General features: G+C 45.6%; 1 protein-coding gene across 1 annotated transcript in view; it reads right to left on the bottom strand.

Annotated features, from left to right (window-relative positions):
- The window catches only part of TRIO (trio Rho guanine nucleotide exchange factor), a 905,131-nt gene that overhangs the window by 267,686 nt on the left and 613,361 nt on the right, over positions 1-24,084 (bottom strand). Inside the window, 3 exon segments of the mRNA XM_030209962.1 lie at positions 1,999-2,098; positions 17,609-17,754; positions 18,549-18,650. Coding sequence (XP_030065822.1) covers positions 1,999-2,098; positions 17,609-17,754; positions 18,549-18,650 — 348 coding nt within the window.

The following is a 24,084-nucleotide window of genomic DNA, read 5'->3' as shown; positions in this document are numbered from 1 at the left end:
TTCACTTCTACACCACTTAGGATTTTGTAGACCTCAATTATATTCCCCCGCAGCCGTCTCTTTTCTAAGGTGAAAAGCCCTAACCTCTTTAGCCGCTCTCAAATGGTAGCAGTTCCATCCCCTTTATCATTTTGGTAGCTCTTCTTTGAACCATTTCTAATTCCACTATATCTTTGAAAGACAGCAACCAGAACTGAACACAATACTCAAGGAGAGGTAGCACCAGGCATTATAGTATTCTTGGTCTTATTTACCATCCCTTTCCTAATAATTCCTAGCATCCTGTTTGCTTTTCTGGCCACTGCCACACATTACGTAGAAGATTTCAGTGTATTGTTACAATGAAACCTAGATCTTTTTTTTGGGTGATGACTCCCAAGTTGAACCCTAGCATCAGGCAACTATGATTTAGATTATTCTTCCCAATGTGCAACATTTTGCATTTGTCCACATTAAATTTGAACAAAAAGCCTAAAATGCCATGTTATGGGGATAATTTTCAAGGTGAAAGGTCATGCAAGCTTCCATAACACATGCACTTTTAGGTCACTTACAAAGAGACGAACCCGTGCTGGGGTTAGGTTAGAGAAAAATTACCTGCAAAGTGTCCATGTGCTTTGCAACTAGGCAGACTTTCTACCCTATGAAATTATTACTTTTCTCACACCATTTCAAAAGAAGATGCTTGCCATGTAAATAGTTGCAAAACCATATCACTAATTTTAAAACAAATCAATGCCAAACTTCACTGCGAACTATCCCATCTTACCCCTACAAGAGGAATAAGATGCTGCTTGGGCACAATACTTTTCACTCAAAGAAAACAGAGGCAGGAATATAAATAAATGACAGATAAAGCTCACAAGGTTTGCCCACTTCCCCTCCTATGTCCTGAGCCAGTTCAACTCAAGCAATTAACTTTTCCAGCTTCAAAATCAAATTTACTTCACTAGAGAACCAAAGGAAGAATGGAAAATCAGACTGAATGCCACCTGTTTGGTAGGATATATGTCTTGTAGGTTTATAGTATAAAACGACATAAGGTTTCTCTCTGGGCCTACTTGATTTCATTTCATTTTAAGGAAAAAAGAGCTCCAGAACAAGTAATTAGCAAATTTCATCATTACCCCAAACAAAAACAAAACAGCATTAAAGCTGTTCATATTACCCTATGACACCTAGATCCTACGTGCTTGATGGGAAAAACATCTTTGGATTTAAATGTGTTCCCTTAATAAAAGGAAAAAAAAAAAAAGCCAAATCTAGCAGCTGTGTGCATAAGCTGCTGGGTCAGCCAGGACACAGAATGTGGGAGTGTTGAAGCAATGTACAGCAGGCCTGGCCCTGATCAACATTGTTTGTTTGTGTCACACAAAATCTGGTAAATAGGACCTCCCTCACTCCCCATTTCCTTTCTAAAATCACCCACAAAACTGTGCCTCAACCATCCAGTCTCTTCCCTGAAAAATCTAAACTATGCAGTTCAGATGATTATCCTTCTGGGGATGGGCGGAGGATAAAGGAAGACCTGCAGGGATACAGGGGGAGATTAATGCTGCTGACACTTAGAGGTCTCCCTTGGGTAGGACAGGCCTATCCCATGAAGAAGACCAACAGATAGTAGAGATAAGAAGTTTTATTAATCAGCAGTGTCTGACTTGATCACATTTTGCCTGCACACAGGCTACATCAGGGGCCAATTGCCAATTCAGGCAAATTAAATGAAAACTAATTCAATAAACAACATACATAGAAACGTACAGATCTGTATATGGAAAGCTTTTGATGTGTACTAATTATTGGCTTTAATTTTTTATATGTTTATCATTTATTATTGATTTAATTGTATAAGTTTTTATGTGTGATCATGTCAGGCACTTTTGATTAATAAAACTTCTCTATCATCTGCTGGTCTGCTTTGTCTGTTTGCTGCTGAGTGTTTGCAGATCGTCACCTCTTTGTGCTTTGCATGAAAGTACAAGGAACCCCCCAGCTTACCTTATCACTGTCTAGTGTGTTTTGAGATGTCCGTGATGCAATGGAAATGGTATCAGGTTGACTACTGCCATCTCCTTGACTGTCCAGATCCTCTCCATCCCTGGAAAAACAAACAAGCCACTCTGTTATCAGCTGCAATGAGGTAGCACTTGCTGGGCCCTGAACTCAAACTGAAGCCATCAATGCAGGCCAGTCTTTGGGCTGCAGAATTGGGGGATGGGGGAGAGTGGCACTGACGTTGACAGTCATGGCCAATAAACAAAAGCAAGTGCGGACCATGCAGGACCTTGAGCACCTATACATATAGAAGGCCTTCTTGCCTCCACTGCCAAACCAGAAGTTCAGAGAGTGCAGAACACATTAGGTCTTGTGCATCTGTGGATGCTTAAGGCCCTGTAAAAGGCGGCTTATCTTTTAGTGTACAGACAGCAGTAACAGCCAGAAAGTAAAGACCTGAGATAGGTACATTGGTAGAAGGAAGGGAAGCAGGGAGATAAGGATATGTTGGAAACATGGCTGGAGTTAGTGAACAGCAGAGGCTGAGGAAGGTGCATGGCTGAAGAGCATCAGATATCCTTGCCTCAGCCCTGCCTGAATGTTCTCAGCAGCCCTGAGCCATATCTACAAATAACATTGTGTCATCACAAGTCTCTACTCTGGCTAATGAGTGATCATAATCTGCAAACGCACTAACTGTATAAGCTTTTGATATGCCCATAAGAGAAGGTGTAGTAAATATTGTATTGTATACTATGGTGCTCATTTTCAAAGCACACAGACTTACAAAGTTAGTCTCTCATTTTCAAAGCACATAGACTTACAAAGTTACATATGTTACTATATAACTTTGTAATTCTATGTGCTTTGAAAATGAGCCTCCACATATCACATTAGAGTAGTCATGATATGGTAATATACCATTAACTGGACTAATATCTGAAACCGATGACTGTAAGGAAGCCCACAGTCTGTAAACTACTCCCCTGTACCACTTTATTCACCTACAGTGGAAAATGTTATGTATGTAAAGAACACACGAAAAGTCAACTTTATGCATGTAAAACCTCTGAATTAATGCATATACAGTTTATGTACACACAATTGAAAATTTAAACACATTAATTTTTAAAATGAGCTAAAAAATGTCCAAAAATAGACTCCAAAAACAAACTCTTTCCTCTGTCCCAAGCATAACCCTCTGAACTTTGAGGGACAGAATGCTTTTAACTGAATTAGTACATCAGCTCTGAGTAAAAAGAAATGCAGCAGGATACATGTCTATTCACCTGTGACAGAACAGCTCAACTGCCTTCCCCCCAAAATTACAGAGAACATACAAAACTAAAAGAGGAAAAAAAAAAAAAGAAAAGATTCCAGCATTTATCCAATCACTGTCTCAGGACAATTTTACAGCTAGGTTAAACAAATATTTATCTGGGATGTTTAGATACAGGAAAGGGTTGGAGTAGAAAACAAGTCTTTTCCTAGCTCCATCATAGTACAAATTTATTTTTTCATCACTTATTACAACTCTGGTTTCCCTTGCTTATAACTTGCTGGCCCTGAAGCACCTAGCTTAGGTTGGACTTTTGAACCATATTAGTGAGTATGATCCTTGGATTGAAGGCTGCAATCTGTCCACACCTTGCTTAGACTTTGAGTGACCCATTTGCCTGATAATGTAGCTCAGTGAGGAGCTGAGTCACCCAAAACAATTTTGGGCTATGAGGGAGTAAATGGCAGGAGATACCTAATTTCAACAAATTTTAACAGCTGTAGAATGATATATTTGGAAAAAAAACATTATGAGAGGCCTCTGCAATGATGCTCTTACTCTTCATCACAGACATGCCACCTGAAAAACTTGCCAGTGAAACAGAGACCTGCCTGTCAAGTGCCTCCAAGAGTCACTGGCATGAATAAATGTACTCCTCTGTTGGGTAGGAGTAACTCCAGCTTGGATGGCTGCTACTTTGTAATCATATACCAACAATATGAAATTTCGCTTAATACGACTGCTATGGGGACATCATTTATTTATTTAGAAACATATCACACAATTCAATAGTTCTTGGCGGTTAACAAAAAAAACCACATTCCTAATATTACAATAATTACATATACAAAAACTTACACTCTTCACATAAAATAATCATTAACTTAATTACATGTTCTAGCATATTAAAATATCCCAGTGACACAGATTTTGGCTATTTAATTCAATTCTTCCACCCCTCCATATGAAAAAATAAGTCTTTAGTTCTGTCTTGAACTGTTTTACATCTTGAATGTTTCTTAGCTTCAAAGGTAAACTGTTCCACATTGAAGGACTTACTACATTAAAAAAAAGATTATCTAAATTCATTTAATGTAATCACACGACATCAGGGCACATCTGATATGATCAGCAGATATTAAAGATGCTGGAGGTTGATATACATGTAACTTTGCAGACAGAACTTTTGATACCTGACCTGTTAAAGTCTTGAACACCAGGTATAAGATCTTCAAACTTAATACAGTACGCTATAGGAAGCCAATGAAGACTTTTCAAGACAGGTAATATATGTTCATACCTAACCAACTAAAACTCTTGCTATTGAATTTTGTGCAATCTGTGAAGCTTTTAGTTGAGATTTTGAAATTCCTAGCAGCAAACTGTTGCAGTAGTCAAAACACGGTACTACTAAACTTTGAACAGCTCTAAAATTACATGGGGTCAGCAAACTCTTCAAACATCTTATTAATTGCAATCTGAAAAATACATCCTTCATGCCATCGCCATACAAAAAAAATATATATTAAAAAAGGAAGAAACCTTAATAAATATTTTTGTATAGAGTTGGCATGATGTCCCCTTAGCTGTCATATCAAGCAAAATTTGATATTGTTGGTATATAATTTTGATTTTTTTGCTCTCCATATTATGCTATGTAATCCTGTTCATTTCACATTTCAATTTTCTTTGCAACCATTTAAATGGTTAAATGAGTTGCAAATTTAAATGAGTAGTACACAGGGAGAGTGAATGATACATACCTGTAGCAGGTGTTCTCCGAGGACAGCAGGCTGATTGTTCTCACGACTGGGTGACGTCCGCGGCAGCCCCCACCAACCGGAAGAAGCTTCGCGGGCGGTCCGCACGCAGGGCACGCCCACCGCGCATGCGCGGCCGTCTTCCCGCCCGTGCGCGACCGTTCCCGCCAGTTGAATGACAAGCAAAAGATGAAAACGCAACTCCAAAGGGGAGGAGGGAGGGTAGGTGAGAACAATCAGCCTGCTGTCCTCGGAGAACACCTGCTACAGGTATGTATCATTCACTTTCTCTGAGGACAAGCAGGCTGCTTGTTCTCACGACTGGGGTATCCCTAGCTCTCAGGCTCACTCAAAACAAGAACCCAGGTCAATGGAACCTCACAACGGCGAGGGTATAACAGAAATTGACCTACGAAGAACAACTAACTGAGAGTGCAGCCTGACCAGAATAAATGCGGGTCCTGGAAGGTGGAGTTGGATTTACACCCCAAACAGATTCTGCAGCACCGACTGCCCGAACAGACTGTCGCGTCGGGTATCCTGCTGGAGGCAGTAATGTGATGTGAATGTGTGGACAGATGACCACGTCGCAGCCTTGCAGATCTCTTCAATAGTGGCTGACTTCAAGTGGGCCACTGACGCTGCCATGGCTCTAACACTATGAGCCGTGACATGACCCTCAAGAGCCAGCCCAGCCTGGGCGTAAGTGAAGGAAATGCAATCTGCTAGCCAATTGGAGATGGTGCGTTTCCCGACAGCGACCCCTATCCTGTTAGGGTCGAAAGAAACAAACAATTGGGCGGACTGTCTGTGGGGCTGTGTCCGCTCCAAGTAGAAGGCCAATGCTCTCTTGCAGTCCAATGTGTGCAACTGACGTTCAGCAGGGCGGGTATGCGGCCTGGGGAAGAATGTTGGCAAGACAATTGACTGGTTAAGATGGAACTCCGACACCACCTTCGGCAGGAACTTTGGGTGGGTGCGGAGCACTACTCTGTTGTGATGAAATTTGGTATATGGAGCATGAGCTACCAGGGCTTGAAGCTCACTGACTCTATGAGCTGAAGTAACTGCCACCAAGAAAATGACCTTCCAGGTCAAGTACTTCAGATGGCAGGTATTCAGTGGCTCAAAAGGAGGTTTCATCAGCTGGGTGAGGACGACGTTGAGATCCCATGACACTGCAGGAGACTTGATAGGGGGCTTTGACAAAAGCAAGCCTCTCATGAATCGAACGACTAAAGGCTCTCCAGAGATGGCTTTACCTTCCACACGATAATGGTAAGCACTAATCGCACTAAGGTGATTCCTTACTGAGTTGGTCTTGAGGCCAGACTCTGATAAGTGCAGAAGGTATTCAAGCAGGTTCTGTGCAGGACAAGAACGAGGTTCTAGGGCCTTGCTCTCACACCAAACGACAAACCTCCTCCACTTGAAAAAGTAACTCTTTTTAGTGGAATCCTTCCTAGAGGCAAGCAAGACACCCTCAGACAGACCCAACGCAGTGAAGTCTACGCCCTCAACATCCAGGCCGTGAGAGCCAGGGACTGAAGGTTGGGGTGCAGCAACGCTCCGTCGTTCTGCGAAATGAGAGTCGGAAAACACTCCAATCTCCACGGTTCTTCGGAGGACAACTCCAGAAGAAGAGGGAACCAGATCTGACGGGGCCAAAAGGGCGCTATCAGAATCATGGTGCCGTGGTCTTGCTTGAGCTTCAGTAAGGTCTTCTCCACCAAAGGTATGGGAGGATAAGCATACAGGAGGCCGGTCCCCCAATGGAGGAGAAAGGCATCCGACGCTAGCCTGCCGTGTGCCTGTAGTCTGGAACAGAACAGAGGCAGCTTGTGGTTGGTCTGAGAGGCGAAAAGGTCCACCGAGGGGGTGCCCCACTCTCGGAAGATCTTGCGTACCACTCTGGAATGAAGCGACCACTTGTGCGGTTGCATGACTCTGCTCAGTCTGTCGGCCAGACTGTTGTTTACACCTGCCAGGTATGTGGCTTGGAGGAGCATGCCGAACTGGCAAGCCCAACGCCACATCCCGACGGCTTCCTGACACAGGGGGCGAGATCCGGTGCCCCCCTGCTTGTTGGTGTAATACATTGCAACCTGATTGTCTGTCCGAATTTGGATAATTTGGTAGGACAGCCGATCTCTGAAAGCCTTCAGTGCGTTCCAGATCGCTCGGAGCTCCAGGAGGTTGATCTGCAGATCCTTTTCCTGGAGGGACCACAGACCCTGGGTGTGAAGCCCATCGACATAAGCTCCCCACCCCAGGCGAGATGCATCCGTCGTCAGCACTTTCGTGGGCTGCGGAATTTGGAATGGACGTCCCAGGGTCAAATTGGTCTGGATGGTCCACCAGAGCAGTGAAGTGCGGCAACTGGTGGAGAGGCGGATGACATCTTCTAGATTCCCGGTGGCTTGAAACCACTGGGAAGCTAGGGTCCATTGAGCAGATCTCATGTGAAGACGGGCCATGGGAGTCACATGTACTGTGGAGGCCATAAGACCCAGAAGTCTCAACATCTGCCGAGCTGTGACCTGCTGAGACGCTCTGGTCTGCGAAGCGAGGGACAGGAGGTTGTGGGCCCTCGCTTCGGGAAGGAAGGCCTGAGCCGTCTGGGTATTCAGCAGAGCTCCTATGAATTCCAGAGACTGTGTTGGCTGGGGATGGGACTTTGGGTAATTTATCACAAACCCCAGCAGCTCCAGAAGTTGAATAGTGCACTGCATAGACCGGAGGGCTCCCGCCTCCGAGGTGTTCTTGACCAGCCAATCGTCGAGATATGGGAACACGTGCACTCCCAGCTTGCGTAGGTACGCCGCTACCACCACGAGGCACTTTGTAAACACTCGTGGGGCAGAGGCGAGCCCAAAGGGCAGCACACAATACTGAAAGTGTCGTGCGCCCAGGCGGAATCTGAGATACTGTCTGTGAGCTGGCAGTATCGGGATGTGAGTGAATGCGTCCTTTAAATCCAGGGAACACAGCCAATCGTTTTTCTGAATCATTGGCAGAAGGGTGCCCAAGGAAAGCATCCTGAACTTTTCTTTGACCAGGAATTTGTTCAGGCCTCGCAGGTCTAGGATGGGACGCATCCCCCCTGTTTTCTTTTCCACAAGGAAGTACCTGGAATAGAATCCCTGCCCTTCCTGCCCGGGTGGTACGGGCTCGACCGCATTGGCGCTGAGAAGGGTGGAGAGTTCCTCTGCAAGTACCTGCTTGTGATGGGAGCTGAAGGATTGAGCTCCCGGAGGACAATTTGGAGGCAGGGAGGCCAAATTCAGGGCGTATCCGCACCGCACTATTTGGAGAACCCACTGGTTGGAGGTTATGAGAGGCCACCTTTGGTGAAAAAATTTTAACCTCCCTCCGACCGGCAGATCGTCCGGTACGGACACTTTGAGGGCGGCTATGTTCCCGTGGATCCAGTCAAAAGCCCGTCCCCGACTTTTGCTGTGGAGGCGCAGGGGGCTGCTTAGGCGCACGCTGTTGACGAGAACGAGCGCGCTGGGGCTGTCCCTGTGCCTGACGAGGCCTTCGGGCCGGCTGGGTGTACCTACGCTTTGCAAAAGAATAGGGCACAGCCTGCCGGGCCCGGGAAAAACGTCCACCTGCTGAGGTGGGTGCTGAAGGCGCCCGGTGGGAGAGCTTGTCGAGGGCGGTTTCCCGCTCATGCAGTTGGTCCACCAGCTGCTCGACCTTCTCACCAAAAATATTATCCCCCCGGCAAGGGACGTCGGCCAGTCTCTGCTGGGTGCGGTTGTCCAGGTCTGAGGCACGCAGCCATGAGAGCCTGCGCATCACTATACCTTGGGCCGCAGCACGAGATGCCACATCACAGGTGTCATAAATACCCCTGGACAGGAACTTTCTGCACGCCTTCAGCTGCCTGACCACCTCCTGATAAGGCCTGGACTGCTCCGGCGGGAGCTTATCGACCAGGTCCGCCAGTTGCTTCACATTGTTCCGCATGTGGATGCTCGTGTAGAGCTGGTACGACTGGATGCGGGTCACGAGCATGGAGGATTGGTAGGCCTTCCTCCCAAACAAGTCCAGAGTGCGAGACTCTCGCCCCGGGGGCGCCGAGGCGGTATCCCTCGAACTCCGTGCCCTCTTGAGAGCAGAATCCACGACCGCCGAGTCATGGGACAATTGGGGCCGCATTAACTCTGGGTCCGAGTGGATTCTGTACTGGGACTCTGCTTTCTTGGGAATGGTGGGATTAGATAATGGTCTCATCCAGTTCCGAAGCAGTGTCTCTTTGAGGACATTGTGCAACGGCACCGTGGAGGACTCTCTAGGTGGTGATGGATAGTCGAGGACCTCGAGCATCTCAGCCCTCGGCTCATCCACAGAGACCACGGGGAAGGGAATGCAAATAGACATGTCCCTTACAAAGGAGGCAAAGGAGAGGCTCTCAGGAGGCGAGAGCTTTCTCTCTGGTGAAGGCGTGGGGTCCGAGGGAAGACCCGCAGACTCCTCTGAGGAGAAATATCTGGGGTCTTCCTCTTCCCCCCACGAGGCCTCTTCCTCGGTATCGGACATAAGCTCATGCAGCTGAGTCCTTAACCGGGCCCGGCTCGACGTCGAGGCACCGAGGCCTCGGTGTCGTCGAGCGGTGGACTCCCGAGCCGGCGGGGACGAAGCTCCCTCCATCGACGTCGACTCCACCTGCGTGGCGGTCGAGACCGGCGCCGCAAGTGGCGGCGGTGTCGACGACCTCGGCACCGGGCTAGAGCTCGCCGGCGCCACAGTCAACGGCGCAAGCACCCCCGGCGCCGGCACAGCCTGGCGCATCAGCCCTTCCAGGATCCCCGGAAGGATGGCTCGGAGGCACTCGTCAAGGCCCGCTGCCGGGAAAGACGGTGGGGCCGGTAGAGGTGTCGGTGCCGGAAGCTGCTCGGGTCCAGGAGACTGCACCGAAGTGCTGGGACCCTGACGCGTCGGTACCTCTACTACCGAAGGGGATCTCTCCTCTCGATGCGGACGCTTCGGCGTCGACTCCTCGCCGGTACCGACCGGATGCATCGAAGGCGACCGATGACGGTGCTTCTTAGATTTCTTGCGGTGCCCGTCATCGGTGCCAGGTGGAATGGAGGAGGAGGAGGTCGATCCCCCTCGGTCTCGAGGAACCGGGTCAGACAGGGTTCGGTCCCGAGGGCCATGGGCCGAGGGAGTGACCGGGGCCGATTGCCCACGCGGCCTCTCACCCCTACCCTCACCGGAGGACCGGCGGGCCGACGGGACCTGTGCTCCTGGGGTCGATGCCATCGGTGCCGATTTCGCGGGCATCGATACTGGTACCGAAGAACCGGCCGTCGATACCGATGCCGTCGAGGTCGACGTCGAGGGGCCGGCGCAAGTTCCGAAAAGACGGTCCCGTAGAACTTGCCTCGCAACCTGAGTCCGTTTCCGGAGACCAAGACACAAAGAACACGACTTGATATTGTGCTCCGGCCCGAGGCACTGGAGGCACCAAGCGTGGGTGTCGGTCTGCGAGATAGGCCGGCCGCACCGACCACACTTCTTAAATCCACTCGGGACCTTCGAGGACATCGACGGAAAAATCGCGTCGGCGAAATTAAAGCCGTCGATGGTGGCGGTAAATCACACCTCGAAAAATAAATCGATCGCGCGGCCACAAGGCCGCAACGTGACGCCCCCGCTAGAAAATGAGGGAAAACAAGCGCGTTCACACTTTTTTTTTTTTTTGAAGAAAAGAAAAAGGGTCCGGAACGCGCCCAGAAACAAACAAAAAACTAAGAAAATTCGCGAAAACGCGACGGTTTTTCGGGGCTGAACAAGAGAGAGCGGCGACACACGACTCTCTCCAGCGCGGAAAAAACAAGACTGGCGGGAACGGTCGCGCATGCGCGGTGGGCGTGCCCTGCGTGCGGACCGCCCGCGAAGCTTCTTCCGGTTGGTGGGGGCTGCCGCGGACGTCACCCAGTCGTGAGAACAAGCAGCCTGCTTGTCCTCGGAGAAGCCTATGTTACAACCAAAAGGTTATAATATATGTGGGGAAAAGAATTAATGCCATCACTCAGTCTCCAAAACACCACACCAAAAAGGAAAATACCCTATAGAACAAACTGGAGATACCCAAGGTAGTAGGGAAGGACTCGACTTTGTTATTTAATAAACTGCTGTAATCATCCTCTGGATATTTGACTTATTGGTTGGCCTACGGCCCTTCCCCACTACCTTTGCTATCATCACTCTTAGTCTAACACATAATAAGAAGGAAGGTGCAGCTGAATGTGTGTGTTGGTAAGAGTTACCTGGGTGCTCCTAACTAGATAAGTCCTTTAAATATTAGTACCTATTACTTTACCCTATTACTAAGGTAACTATTTTTTGGAAATAAAGGGTGAGACAGAAAAGCAGAACGTTCATCTCTGTCTCCTAGCTACATCCTTGAAGAGTAATTCTTGCCCCACTCCTTAGGACCCATTAAAAAAAAAACACTCTGCAGTCCTTACGGCTACCACAAACCACAGTCCGCTGAGGGGCTAGCTACAAAGATAAAAGAAAATAAATAAAAATTAAAGTGAGATTGCTTACCCGTAATGGATGTTCTCCATGGACAGCAGGGGTATGGAGTTTATCTCTTGGATGATGCAATCCAGTGTTGCTCAACGCCAGAACATGTAGCTCTCCTATTAAAAAAGCTCAGGAGCAGCTGTGCAGGCTCTCCTAGGCACACGCAGGGGATCCTGCACCTATGACATCTTGCTCTCTTGGTAGTGGATATTATAGCTCAAGTTTATAGAGCAAGGATAAAGTGTGAGACTATATGGCTCCAATCCCATGCTGTCCACAAAGAACACCCACTGCAAACATGCAATCTCACTTTCTTTGTGGACAATCAGGCAGGAATGAAGCCTGATCCTTTGCTGACTCCAAAGCTGAGGGTTGCCAAATTATGTGCTGAAACTACTTAGGGAAACAAAGAAGGTGCATAAGTACATAAGTAATGCCACACTGGGAAAAGACCAAGAGTCTATCGATCCCAGCATCCTGTCCACAACAGCGGCCAATCCAGGTCAAGGGCACCTGGCAAGCTTCCCAAACGTACAAACATTCTATACATGTTATTCCCAGAATTGTGGATTTTTCCCAAGTCCATTTAGTAGCGGTTTATGGACTTGTCCTTTAGGAAACCGTCTAACCCCTTTTTAAACTCTGCCAAGCTAACCACCTTCACCACGTTCTCCGGCAACAAATTCCAGAGTTTAATTACGCGTTGGGTGAAGAAGAATTTTCTCAGATTTGTTTTAAATTTACTACACTGTAGTTTCATCGCATGCCCCCTAGTCCTAGTATTTTGGAAAGCGTGAACAGACGCTTCACATCCACCTGTTCCACTCCACTCATTATTTTATATACCTCTATCATGTCTCCCCTCAGCAGTCTCTTCTCCAAGCTGAAAAGCCCTAGCCTCCTTAGTCTTTCTTCATAGGGAAGTCGTCCTATCCCCGCTATCATTTTAGTCGCCCTTCGCTGCACCTTTTCCAATTCCACTATATCTTTCTTGAGATTCGGCGACCAGAATTGAACACAATTCTCATGGTGCAGTCGCACCATGGAGCGATACAACAGCATTATAATATCCTCACACCTGTTTTCCATACCTTTCCTAATAATACCCAACGTTCTATTCGCTTTCCGAGCCGCAGCAGCACACTGAGCAGAAGGTTTCAGTGTATTATCGACGACGACACCCAGATCCCTTTTTTGGTCCGTAACTCTTAACATGGAACCTTGCATGACGTAGCTATAATTTGGGTTCTTTTTTCCCACATGCATCACCTTGCACTTGCTCACATTAAACGTCATCTGCCATCTAGCCACCCAGTCTCCCAGTCTCGTAAGGTCCTTCTGTAATTTTTCACAATCCTGATGCGAGTTAACGACTTTGAAAACTTTGTGTCATCAGCAAATTTAAGGTGAAGGTAGTTAGGCAAAAAGATTCTATAAAATTGTCTAAAATACTGCCTCTGTGTAAAGAAAAGAGCCAATGAGTTATTTCTAGTAAAGGTATAGATAGCTGCTGTACAAATGTCTATTGGACTTGAACCGAGATGAGCCACTGTTGTAGACACAGAATGCAATATGAATGGAGATCCAGTTTGGAGGAGGTTCTCCTGCTTGACAATAATAGAATTCAATATAGTCTGCTACTGAATGAGAAAGAGTCTATTTGGATACTGCTTTACTTGGATTGTTTGGGGTTGTAAGAGATAAATAGGTGACAGTCTTTATACAGCTGCATGGATTTCAAATAGTAAAGAATGTTTAAAGTCCAGGATGTTTACAGTTGATTCTGCTAGTTGAGTGTGTGGCTTCGGAAAGAAGACTGAAAGGACTATGGATTGATTTAAGGTGAAAAGGAGACATTGCTTCGCGCAAGAAAGCAGGATGAATGCACAAAACTATGTGGTTAGTGAAAATTGCATATATGGATAGTAGTGGGTGATGCCTACAGTTGACTCACTTGGTCTTACAGAGGTAGCATAACACAATTTTTACTGATGACTACTGAAAAAAATACGAAGACGTAAACGCAAATACATAAGAACAGACAATAAATAAAACCCCAAACAAACCTGTCTTTACTTTTGCAGAGGGTCTGACAAAGTTTCTAGTCTGTCTTCATCCTATTGCCAATAACTTAAAATTGTTGTTGCATTGTGATTTCACATTTTTATGCTGGTACTAAGGCGCTTTCATTGAACTGTGTTCTGTGTCTGTGATTTCATATTTTTATGCCAGAATTGTCTTAAAGGTGCTCTCATTAGAACTGTGTTTTGAACCTGTGCCAAGTGACTTAATCCAATCAATTTGGCTACACAGAATTTGGTGACTCTGGTTTCTGCCTTAAAGGTGTGTTTATTAGAATTATGTTTTGAATTTTCAATGCCAGAGACGTAATTCAATCAATCTGGTTATATAGCATCTGGTGACTCAGACTGCATACCTCTGGAGGAGGAGGGGCAATTTGAATACAGTTGTGTGGTAAAAGAAAAAAAAACAGAAAAGTTTACCTTGTGAGCTGTCTTGAGCTATGCAGTTTCAGACTTGGTTTGATTGTAAACTGATGCTACCTGCGTCTTAATATCCTCCTGATTACCTGCTTCTATTCTATCTAATTTAAAAAAAACAACAAAATCCCCTGTCTTTTCACTTACAAAAAGGAGAAAAGATAGGAACGGAATTGCAAGACTGAAAGATAATGAGAACGGCTATGTGAAGAGTGAGGAGGATAAAGCGAACATGCTAAACAATTACTTTTCTTCAGTGTTTTTCAAGTAGATGCTCGTGAAGAGCTGGTAGGATTGTATACGAGAGATAAGCACTGAAGCCTGGTACATCTTTCTCCTAAAAGAATCCAGGTTCTAGCTGCTTTGCCAGGGACACCGAGGCATAGTCCCTAGTACTGCTGGCTCTTTTGAGAGCGGATTCCACCACCATGGCATTGTGAGGTAACGGAGGCCCATCAAAACCAGATGTACTGTGGATCCGATACTGGGTGTCAATCTTCTTGAGCATAACAGGGACCAACAGAGGGGACTCTCAGTTTCTAATGAGGACTTCCCTGAGTACCTCATGGAGAGGTGCAGTCACAGCCTCCTTAGGAGGAGATGCATAGTCCAGGACCTCGAGCATCTTGGCCCTGGGCTCATCCTCTACCTCCAAAGGAAAAGGAATGGCCTCAGCCATTTCCTTAACAAAAGACGAAAATGAAAGACTCTCCGGCGGAGACCGTCTCCTTTCAGGTGAAGGGTAGGGTTCCTCATCTGAGGAAAAGTATCTTGGATCTTCCTCTGAATTCCATCAGCGCTCCTCCTCAGTGTCAGACAGTATCTCCCTATGGGACTGCCGAGACTGAACCTGCCTTGGTGCCAAGGAATCATGTCCTCGAGAGCAGCGTCGAGAAGTCGTCTCCCGACTCGACTCCAGCGAAGCTGTCTCCACCGACATCGAAGGGGTGCTGGCTTGAGCAAGCGGTTACGGAAGCCGCACTGCAGGCTGAGAGCCAGGCAAGGTCACAACGAGAGGTAGGGTAGGCGCCAGCACCCCCGGTACAGATGCATACCGTTGCATAAGGCCATCCACCAGCTCATGGAGCGAGGCCTGGATGTGCTCATCAGGGGCTGACACCGGGAAAAGCAGGGGTGCCGGCTGAGGCGTAGGTTGCAGAACTGCTGGGGTTGATGCGGAAACGGGATCTCGGCTGCTTGGAGACAGGCGCATCAGCACCTCCTGTATAAGGTGGAGAAATCCTCTCGGCGAAGATGCTTCTCAGGTGCTGAATCCTTCGACTCCCCACAGCTCCCGGAACCATGTGATGAGGGTGACCGATGATGATGCTTCTTGGCTTTCGCCTGAAACGTTGTCACCAAGGCTCCTCAGTGCCGATGTGGATGACGCTGAATCCTCACTTTGCTTCAGGTCCGATGATGGATGGCCCCGGGGGGCCTGTACAGCAGGAGCTTTCGAGACAGGTGGAGATCCACTCGATGTCTCACTACTCCCAGTGTATAATGGTCTATAAGCAGCCATGCTTACTGATGCTCCCGATACCGGTGAGATGCTTGATGTCGATACCAACGCTTCCGATCTCAATGCCGATATCGAGGAACCAGACTTGGCTCCAAAAAATTCTCTCGCATTGAGTCTCTCGAGAAACCTGGGTCCTCATCTTCATATGAAAACAGAGAACACAGTTACCAGGGCTATGGTCGGGCACAAGATGCTGCAGATACCAAGAATGGGCGTCTTTTCCCGAGATAGTCCAATTGCACCGGGTACGGCGCTTGAAGTCACTAGGAATCTTCGTGGACATGGACGGAAAAATTTTATCAGCTAAATTAAATGACTTGATGGTGCCTGAAAAAGGGGCAAGGCATAGAAAAGAAAGGGAATGACCCGACCGAAGCCAGGGCCTAAAAACGGCCTGATGACGACGGAAAAATAAGAAAACTTAAACCCGGGCAAAATAAAACTAAGGAAAATAAAAGGATGGGTTTGAAATAGGCCCAAGTAAAGGAGCCACAAGAGAAGACTAGAAAAATAGCCGGAAGGCACTAAACAGCTCTCAAAAACTGGGCGAGAGGACAAAAAAGTACCTTCTCCTCATGCAGAAAAAAGTGTAGTTCCTCTACCCCTACACCTTGTGTGAGTATTGTTGCCTGAAAAAAAGGTTATACTAAGTGCAGATAATGAAATGAGGCTGCAAAGATGTTTTGCAGGACCCATCATCCCAATATAATAAATACAAACCCACAATCATAAACACTCCAGGCCATACCCTCCCTATCTCAGACAGCCTAAAAATACTCTGAGTCACAATCGACCACAACCTTACCCTTGAGAGCCAAGTAAACTCTGTAATAAAGAAAATGTTCTACGCAACGTGGAAACTCAAATGACTAAAGCCGTTCTTCCTGAGAGCAATTTTTCAAAACCTAATACAATCAATGGTCCTAAGCCATGTAGATTACTTCAACGGAATCTACGCGGGATGCAAAGAACAATTCACAAAAAAACTCCAGACTGCCCAAAACACAGCAGCCAGGCTAATATTTGGTAAAACATGATTCAAAAGTGCCAAACCCCTCCGAGAAAAACTGCACTGGCTCCCAATCAAAGAAAGGATCATCTTCAAAATCTGCACCCTGACCCACAAAATTATCTATAGCATAGTCCCAGCACACATGGAAGACCTAATAGATCTACCAGCCAGAAACAGAATCGGATTATCACGATCATATATAAACCTGCATTACCCAAATTGCAAAGGACTTAAATACAAAACAACTTACGCATTCTGCTTCTCCTACATAAGCGCACAACTATGGAATGGACTTCCAAAAGCTGTGAAAACAATCCATGAATATTTAAACTTCAGAAAATCACTAAAAACCAACCTCTTCAAAAAGGCTTACTCCACCGATCCACCGTAAATCACCATACCCAGCAACACTGCATAACCAATGATCGTATGATACAATAAACAATTTACATTCCTTTCGACCCTCATGGTGCCTGACACATACCTACCTCATCAGACCACAATATAACCTTATATCTGTTATCAACCAACTTGGCGAACACCATTACGGTACTATGTAAGCCACATTGAGCCTGCAAATAGGTGGGTAAAAGTGGGGCACAAATGCAACAAATAAATAAATAAATAAATCATAGAACACTCTGGGCAGTATTCTTAAACGTAGGATATACCTTTTTTATTTTTAATTTGTAAAAACTCTGACCATACCATTTTTTAAAGCTATGAATTTCAGTGAATCGAACGTCATTGTCAGAGATCTTAGTGAGGCTGCTAACCCAGGTCTTAGATGCACAGCAAGTTAACGTCAGAACCCTTCCAATACTTAGCAGATTAATTTTAAACCTTTTCATAAAACCTGGTGATCAACCTAGTCTTTATGATGGCAGTGGACCACCTAAGTTAATGGCCTTCAATCAAGCAGCATTGTTTGGGAGAGATCATCTTACCAAATTCCACTATCCTGTAAAGAACAAACATCTATTCTGTACTCACCTTCTTCCTCCTTTCTGCTTTGTTGTCGTGGCTGTTTTGGGGATATGGATTGGCTCTTTTAATGCTCCTTTCAGATGAATAGTTCTCTCCTGGATGACCTCCCGAATGTGCTTGATCCAATCTTGTTTATTCTCAATACTGGAGGCCTTATAAATAATAATAAAGCATCAGGTCAGGTAGCAGAGTAGTTTCTTGTGTGTTATGCTCTGCATTATGTTTTGCATCCACACAAAAATGTCTCAATAAGAAGTGTGTGCATGAACATGCATTTTTACTAGGAAACTGAATCAAAGTGACCTGTAGGGTAGAGAGCAGCCTCACAGCTGCAGGAAGGTGGTGTCAGTTTTAGTGTGACTAATGTGCCCTCTGGTTTAAAAAGCATTAGGCTAACTAGGGCAAGGGCAGGGGCAGCAAACTATGGCCCACAAGCCAAAATTGGTCCATTGGCACAAAAGTTGGCCCACTAAACAGTCAGCGAAGCCCCTCCTGCAGCCCATCATTACCTACCCACAAGTCCACTGCTGATGCAGATCTCGCTGCAGCCTGTAAACCACTAACATTCTGAGACATTTTCTGCTTTTAATGGCACAAAAGTACCTGCTGGCAATGGTGTTGTAGAGGCTGCGAAACATCTACATCAGTGGCAGTTTGTAGATGGGTGACAATCTGTTATGGAAGGGGTGTGTGGGCAATTTTTTTTTTTTACACCAATAGCTAGGCAGGAAGCATGAGGGTTCTACTGGAAGTCAATTCCTCTCTCCAAGCCCTTGAACCAAAAAGTTTGCCCATCCCTGGCCTGGGGTTTAGTATACTAGCTGCGGCTGCCAACAAACAATTTACAGCAGGAACGGTACTTTCCCCACTTTCCTTAAAGGCAACATTTTATGACATTTAAAAAACAGATTTTTTGCTTGTATGTCACACTGTCACATGGAATTACCTTTAGGACGATTTTATTGTCAGAAGTTGGGGTTCTTCCTACCCATAGTGCAAACTTGCAAGGATCTCCTTCAACGTGCTCCGTGACACCCAGCTCTGAGGTCTGGAAAGAGAAACAAGGGCAATGTTATGACTTAGCAGAGTTGGTAAACACCACATCAGGTAAACTCTTGGGCCTCCTCTTGTAAAAACTTGTTTAAATGCAACACACTATAACAAGCACACCAATAAAAACTAAAACGCAGCTAACCACAAAAAAATTAGAAATAGTATCCCATTTTTGTGTGCTGTTTAAAGATCTTCTTGCTGAAAACATTAACTACTTTTCTCATTTCATGTGTCATACATTTTTTATACCACACAGACCAAAAACAGGAAAAAACAAAAACGTATGGTAATCCAAACCACATAAGGAAGAAGTAGCGGATGACCAGGTGACTTCCAGCAGACAGATGGACGATATATATGGTTTTATTGAGCAAGCAACATAAAAAGGACCTGACATGGGACCGTGTTTCGGTAGATAAGACTGATTGCCTCAGGGTTCACAATCACTATTGAGCACCAAGGTAAACACTCCAAAAACCAGTAAAGATACAACAATGGAAAATGGTGCTGCAAACCAGTGTGTTGAGAGAACACATCCAATGGACAAACAGCTAAATCACGCTATCATGAATTCAAATTAGAAAAAATAATACAAATCTATATATAAACAAATCAGAGGAAAAACATTCAAAACAGAGAATAAAAGGTTAACAATCCTCAATCTACATGTAAGCAAATAAAAAGAATATATACAGTGGTGGAAATAAGTATTTGATCCCTTGCTGATTTTGTAAGTTTGCCCACTGACAAAGACATGAGCAGCCCATAATTGAAGGGTAGGTTATTGGTAACAGTGAGAGATAGCACATCACAAATTAAATCCGGAAAATCACATTGTGGAAAGTATATGAATTTATTTGCATTCTGCAGAGGGAAATAAGTATTTAATCCCTCTGGCAAACAAGACCTAATACTTGGTGGCAAAACCCTTGTTGGCAAGCACAGCGGTCAGACGTCTTCTGTAGTTGATGATGAGGTTTGCACACATGTCAGGAGGAATTTTGGTCCACTCCTCTTTGCAGATCATCTCTAAATCATTAAGAGTTCTGGGCTGTCGCTTGGCAACTCGCAGCTTCAGCTCCCTCCATAAGTTTTCAATGGGATTAAGGTCTGGTGACTGGCTAGGCCACTCCATGACCCTAATGTGCTTCTTCCTGAGCCACTCCTTTGTTGCCTTGGCTGTATGTTTTGGGTCATTGTCGTGCTGGAAGACCCAGCCACGACCCATTTTTAAGGCCCTGGCGGAGGGAAGGAGGTTGTCACTCAGAATTGTACGGTACATGGCCCCATCCATTCTCCCATTGATGCGGTGAAGTAGTCCTGTGCCCTTAGCAGAGAAACACCCCCAAAACATAACATTTCCACCTCCATGCTTGACAGTGGGGACGGTGTTCTTTGGGTCATAGGCAGCATTTCTCTTCCTCCAAACACGGCAAGTTGAGTTCATGCCAAAGAGCTCAATTTTTGTCTCATCTGACCACAGCACCTTCTCCCAATCACTCTCGGCATCATCCAGGTGTTCACTGGCAAACTTCAGACGGGCCGTCACATGTGCCTTCCGGAGCAGGGGGACCTTGCGGGCACTGCAGGATTGCAATCCGTTATGTCGTAATGTGTTACCAATGGTTTTCGTGGTGACAGTGGTCCCAGCTGCCTTGAGATCATTGACAAGTTCCCCCCTAGTAGTTGTAGGCTGATTTCTAACCTTCCTCATGATCAAGGATACCCCACGAGGTGAGATTTTGCGTGGAGCCCCAGATCTTTGTCGATTGACAGTCATTTTGTACTTCTTCCATTTTCTTACTATGGCACCAACAGTTGTCTCCTTCTCGCCCAGCGTCTTACTGATGGTTTTGTAGCCCATTCCAGCCTTGTGCAGGTGTATGATCTTGTCCCTGACATCCTTAGACAGCTCCTTGCTCTTGGCCATTTTGTAGAGGTTAGAGTCTGACTGATTCACTGAGTCTGTGGACAGGTGTCTTTCATACAGGTGACCATTGCCGACAGCTGTCTGTCATGCAGGTAACGAGTTGATTTGGAGCATCTACCTGGTCTGTAGGGGCCAGATCTCTTACTGGTTGGTGGGGGATCAAATACTTATTTCCCTCTGCAGAATGCAAATAAATTCATATACTTTCCACAATGTGATTTTCCGGATTTAATTTGTGATGTGCTATCTCTCACTGTTACCAATAACCTACCCTTCAATTATGGGCTGCTCATGTCTTTGTCAGTGGGCAAACTTACAAAATCAGCAAGGGATCAAATACTTATTTCCACCACTGTATATAAATACATAAAAAAAATATATACACACACAGTGCAATCCTCATAAGTGCAAGGGTCTGGGACCAAATACATGCAGTTAACCGGAGCGTGCACTTAACCATTGTGACCCAAAGAAGCTTGACATCTGATAAATATATGTACAATACTGTTTATTATACATACAGTATACAGTCTCCGTTAACTGACATTAGGCTTACTTGAAGTAATCAGTCACAGTCCTCTGTACACTATTGTGTCTGTGAGTTCCATAGACTACGTCTGCCAGATGGTAAATACTGTCATAGCACTGACATCCAGGGGCCTAGGCCCGCACAGTGTTGAGACTCTCCAGCGCTTTTGCAGAAGTGACAGGAGGTTGTTGAATTTCGTCAGCATGTGCCTCGCTGCTCATTTCATCATGTTTCATCATCAGCCGTTGCCTGCGTGTAGGCACATATCTCGACATCAGTGCTGTTGTCAGTTGTCTGTAGATTGTAATCAACAGCTACGTAGTGATGAAACTCCTCTTCAGTAACACCAGCTGGGATGTCAACAGCCTGTTCATCTGACACATTTGCAACAGCTGCATCTGTTTCGTCCCTCTCCACATCCTTAACAAAGCTTGCCCGCCTGTAGCAGTTCACAATGGTTGCTGTGTAACATGATTCCAGGCTTCTTTCTGCATATGTAGGGAATCCAACAGTGAAAGATTATGAGCCAGTTCAACAGCACGTTTATCCTTGCCGGTCTGGCAATCCATAACGCTCATCAGACAACATAGCACAAGAACCTGATAATGTTTTTTGAAATTGGCTATTATGCCCTGATCCATAGGTTGGATCAGAGAGGTAGTGTTTGGTGGCAGGAAGACCACCTTGACGTTAGACAGTCTGACATCATCACTGTGTGCAGCACAATTATCACAAAGTAACAAAATCTGACGCTTTTGTGGCCCCGTTCTTTTTTAGCCACTGCTTACAAATTTGCCCAGTCATCCATGAATTTGCATTAGCCTCATATGACACAGGAAGATGCTTAACATTCTTGAAGGCTGTTTGCTCTTTCCAATGACGAGGGGTTCCAACTTCTCACTCCCATCCATATTGCAGCAAAGGAGGATCGTCAGTCGGTCCTTCAACGTTTTACTTCCTGTAGTTTCAGCTTGTTTGAATGTAAGTGTTCCATCAGGAATCGCTCGCCAGTACAGACCATTTTCCTCAGCATTGAAAATGTCACGAGGTGCAAACTCGTTCAAGATGGTAGGAAGAACTGAAACAACCCAATTTTCAGCACCAAAGTCATCAGCGTCTTGTTTTTCACCATGCTGTTTCTTGAATTTTATGTTGTTCCTCTCCTTCCATTTTTCCAACCATCCAACAGTGGCTTTGAATTCAGTTAGCCCAAGACTTTCAGCTAGCTGATTAACTTTCTCCATAAGCAGTGGACCACAGACAGGAAACTGTCTGCTCCTGACTTAAGAAAACCACCTAAGAGCATCTTCTACATCCTCAGCTTTTCCCTGTCCGTTTTTGTTTCCGGTGTGGATTTGTATTGTTTTGCCAGTCTTCCAGAAGATGATCTTTCTGCTTCAAGAGGCGTGAAATTTGACTGGGACTGACACCATATTCTTTAGCAATACATGCTTGACTTTGTTTGTTTTCTAATTTTTTAAGAACTTCTATTCGTTCAGCCAGTGTTAAAGTCTTACAGTTGCGCAATGACAACTACAACTCCAGTGTACACTCTAAACAACTTTCTTTCTCTTATTCTGCCTGTGGCAGTTAACCAACTAGATTTCAAATTTACCGCCCCTTTGTCACGTGCCAATCGGCTTCCACATTTCGTGCGTGCGCTTATCCGGAGTCTTTCCTGCAGAGGAGCGGTCTTAAACCATGCAAACAAGCGAATCTTGCACTTATCAGTGGTGCGTTAAACCGAAGTTTGCCCCCATAGAAACCGATGGCACCAAAAACAGGACCGAAGTACAGCGTGCAGTTAAACAGAGCATGCGCTTATCCAACGTGGACTTAAATGGAGTGGACTAAATGAGTGACAAAATATGAAGGTGATGCCTGAACAGCAGAACTGAGTGAATGAGTAATGGACATGAACAGTAACAATGGTCTAAGCAAGTAAATTTGGAGGCTGACTGGTCAGGAGGGGAGGTGGGCCTTAGTAAGTGTATGTCATGGCACGACTTGAAGCGAGAATCCAGTGAATGAAAGAATGAAGAGGGAGTTTAAGGGCCAAAGGAATTGAGTGATTGGACAAATATTTGAGTGTCACAGGGTCTGACTGAGTGAGCAGATGAGCAGTGGTAGAGAACAGTAAGTGGATGGGAGTTTTAATTAGTAGACAGAGCTTAATGACAGTAGGGGTAGAGTAAATCTAAGGGAAAATAAACCCTGTGTGCAAGTATGAGTGAATGCTGAAAAGAGTTGTGGTTTCACATTGCCAGAGGGATTGTGAATGCTGGGTAAGTTTGAGTTAAGCCTGCACCTTACCCCACTCCTTCTGTTTTCCCTTCTTTTCCTCCTGTCCCATCACCTCCACTCTCTCCTTTTCACTCACTTCTCTTTCTCTCTTGAATTAGTCTATAAAAATAGCAGTCCCAAAAACAAGAGTATCACAGCTGAAAAGTAGTGTCTCCTTTAACAGATCAGGCAACGGGTGAATCTAAAATCAATCCAGCAAAACAGTAGTTTCAAAGCAAAGTGTACCACAGCTGTGTTTCACCAGTCAGCTGCATCAGAGGAAACATTCAAACTCCAGTGATGAGTCAATTAAAAGACTTACAGTCCGCCAGGGTCGCAACATTTCCATTAGCTTTCTCCTCAAATCACTTCACTGGCTCCCCATCCATTTCCGCATAGAGTTCAAACAGCTCCATCTCTGGCTGTATTCAAATCTAGACTAAAAGACCATCTTTTTGAGGCTGCTTTCAACTCCTATTCACTTGTTCAGTACCTATGTCTGTTTTAATCATTCCCACCATAAGTAATTCCCTAGTCCCTTATTTGTCCTGTTTGTCTTGATTAGATTGTAAAGCTCTGTCGAGCAGGGACTGTCTCGTATGTGTTTAGTGTACAGTGTTGTGTACGTCTAGTAGCAGTAGTAAAATTCCAGTTTGTACTACACAAAATAAACACATTCCAATGTAT

Source organism: Microcaecilia unicolor, chromosome 1, assembly GCF_901765095.1.
Source record: "Microcaecilia unicolor chromosome 1, aMicUni1.1, whole genome shotgun sequence".
In the NCBI taxonomy this organism is placed as follows: Eukaryota; Metazoa; Chordata; class Amphibia; order Gymnophiona; family Siphonopidae; genus Microcaecilia; species Microcaecilia unicolor.
This window is presented reverse-complemented; position numbering and strand designations above follow the sequence as displayed.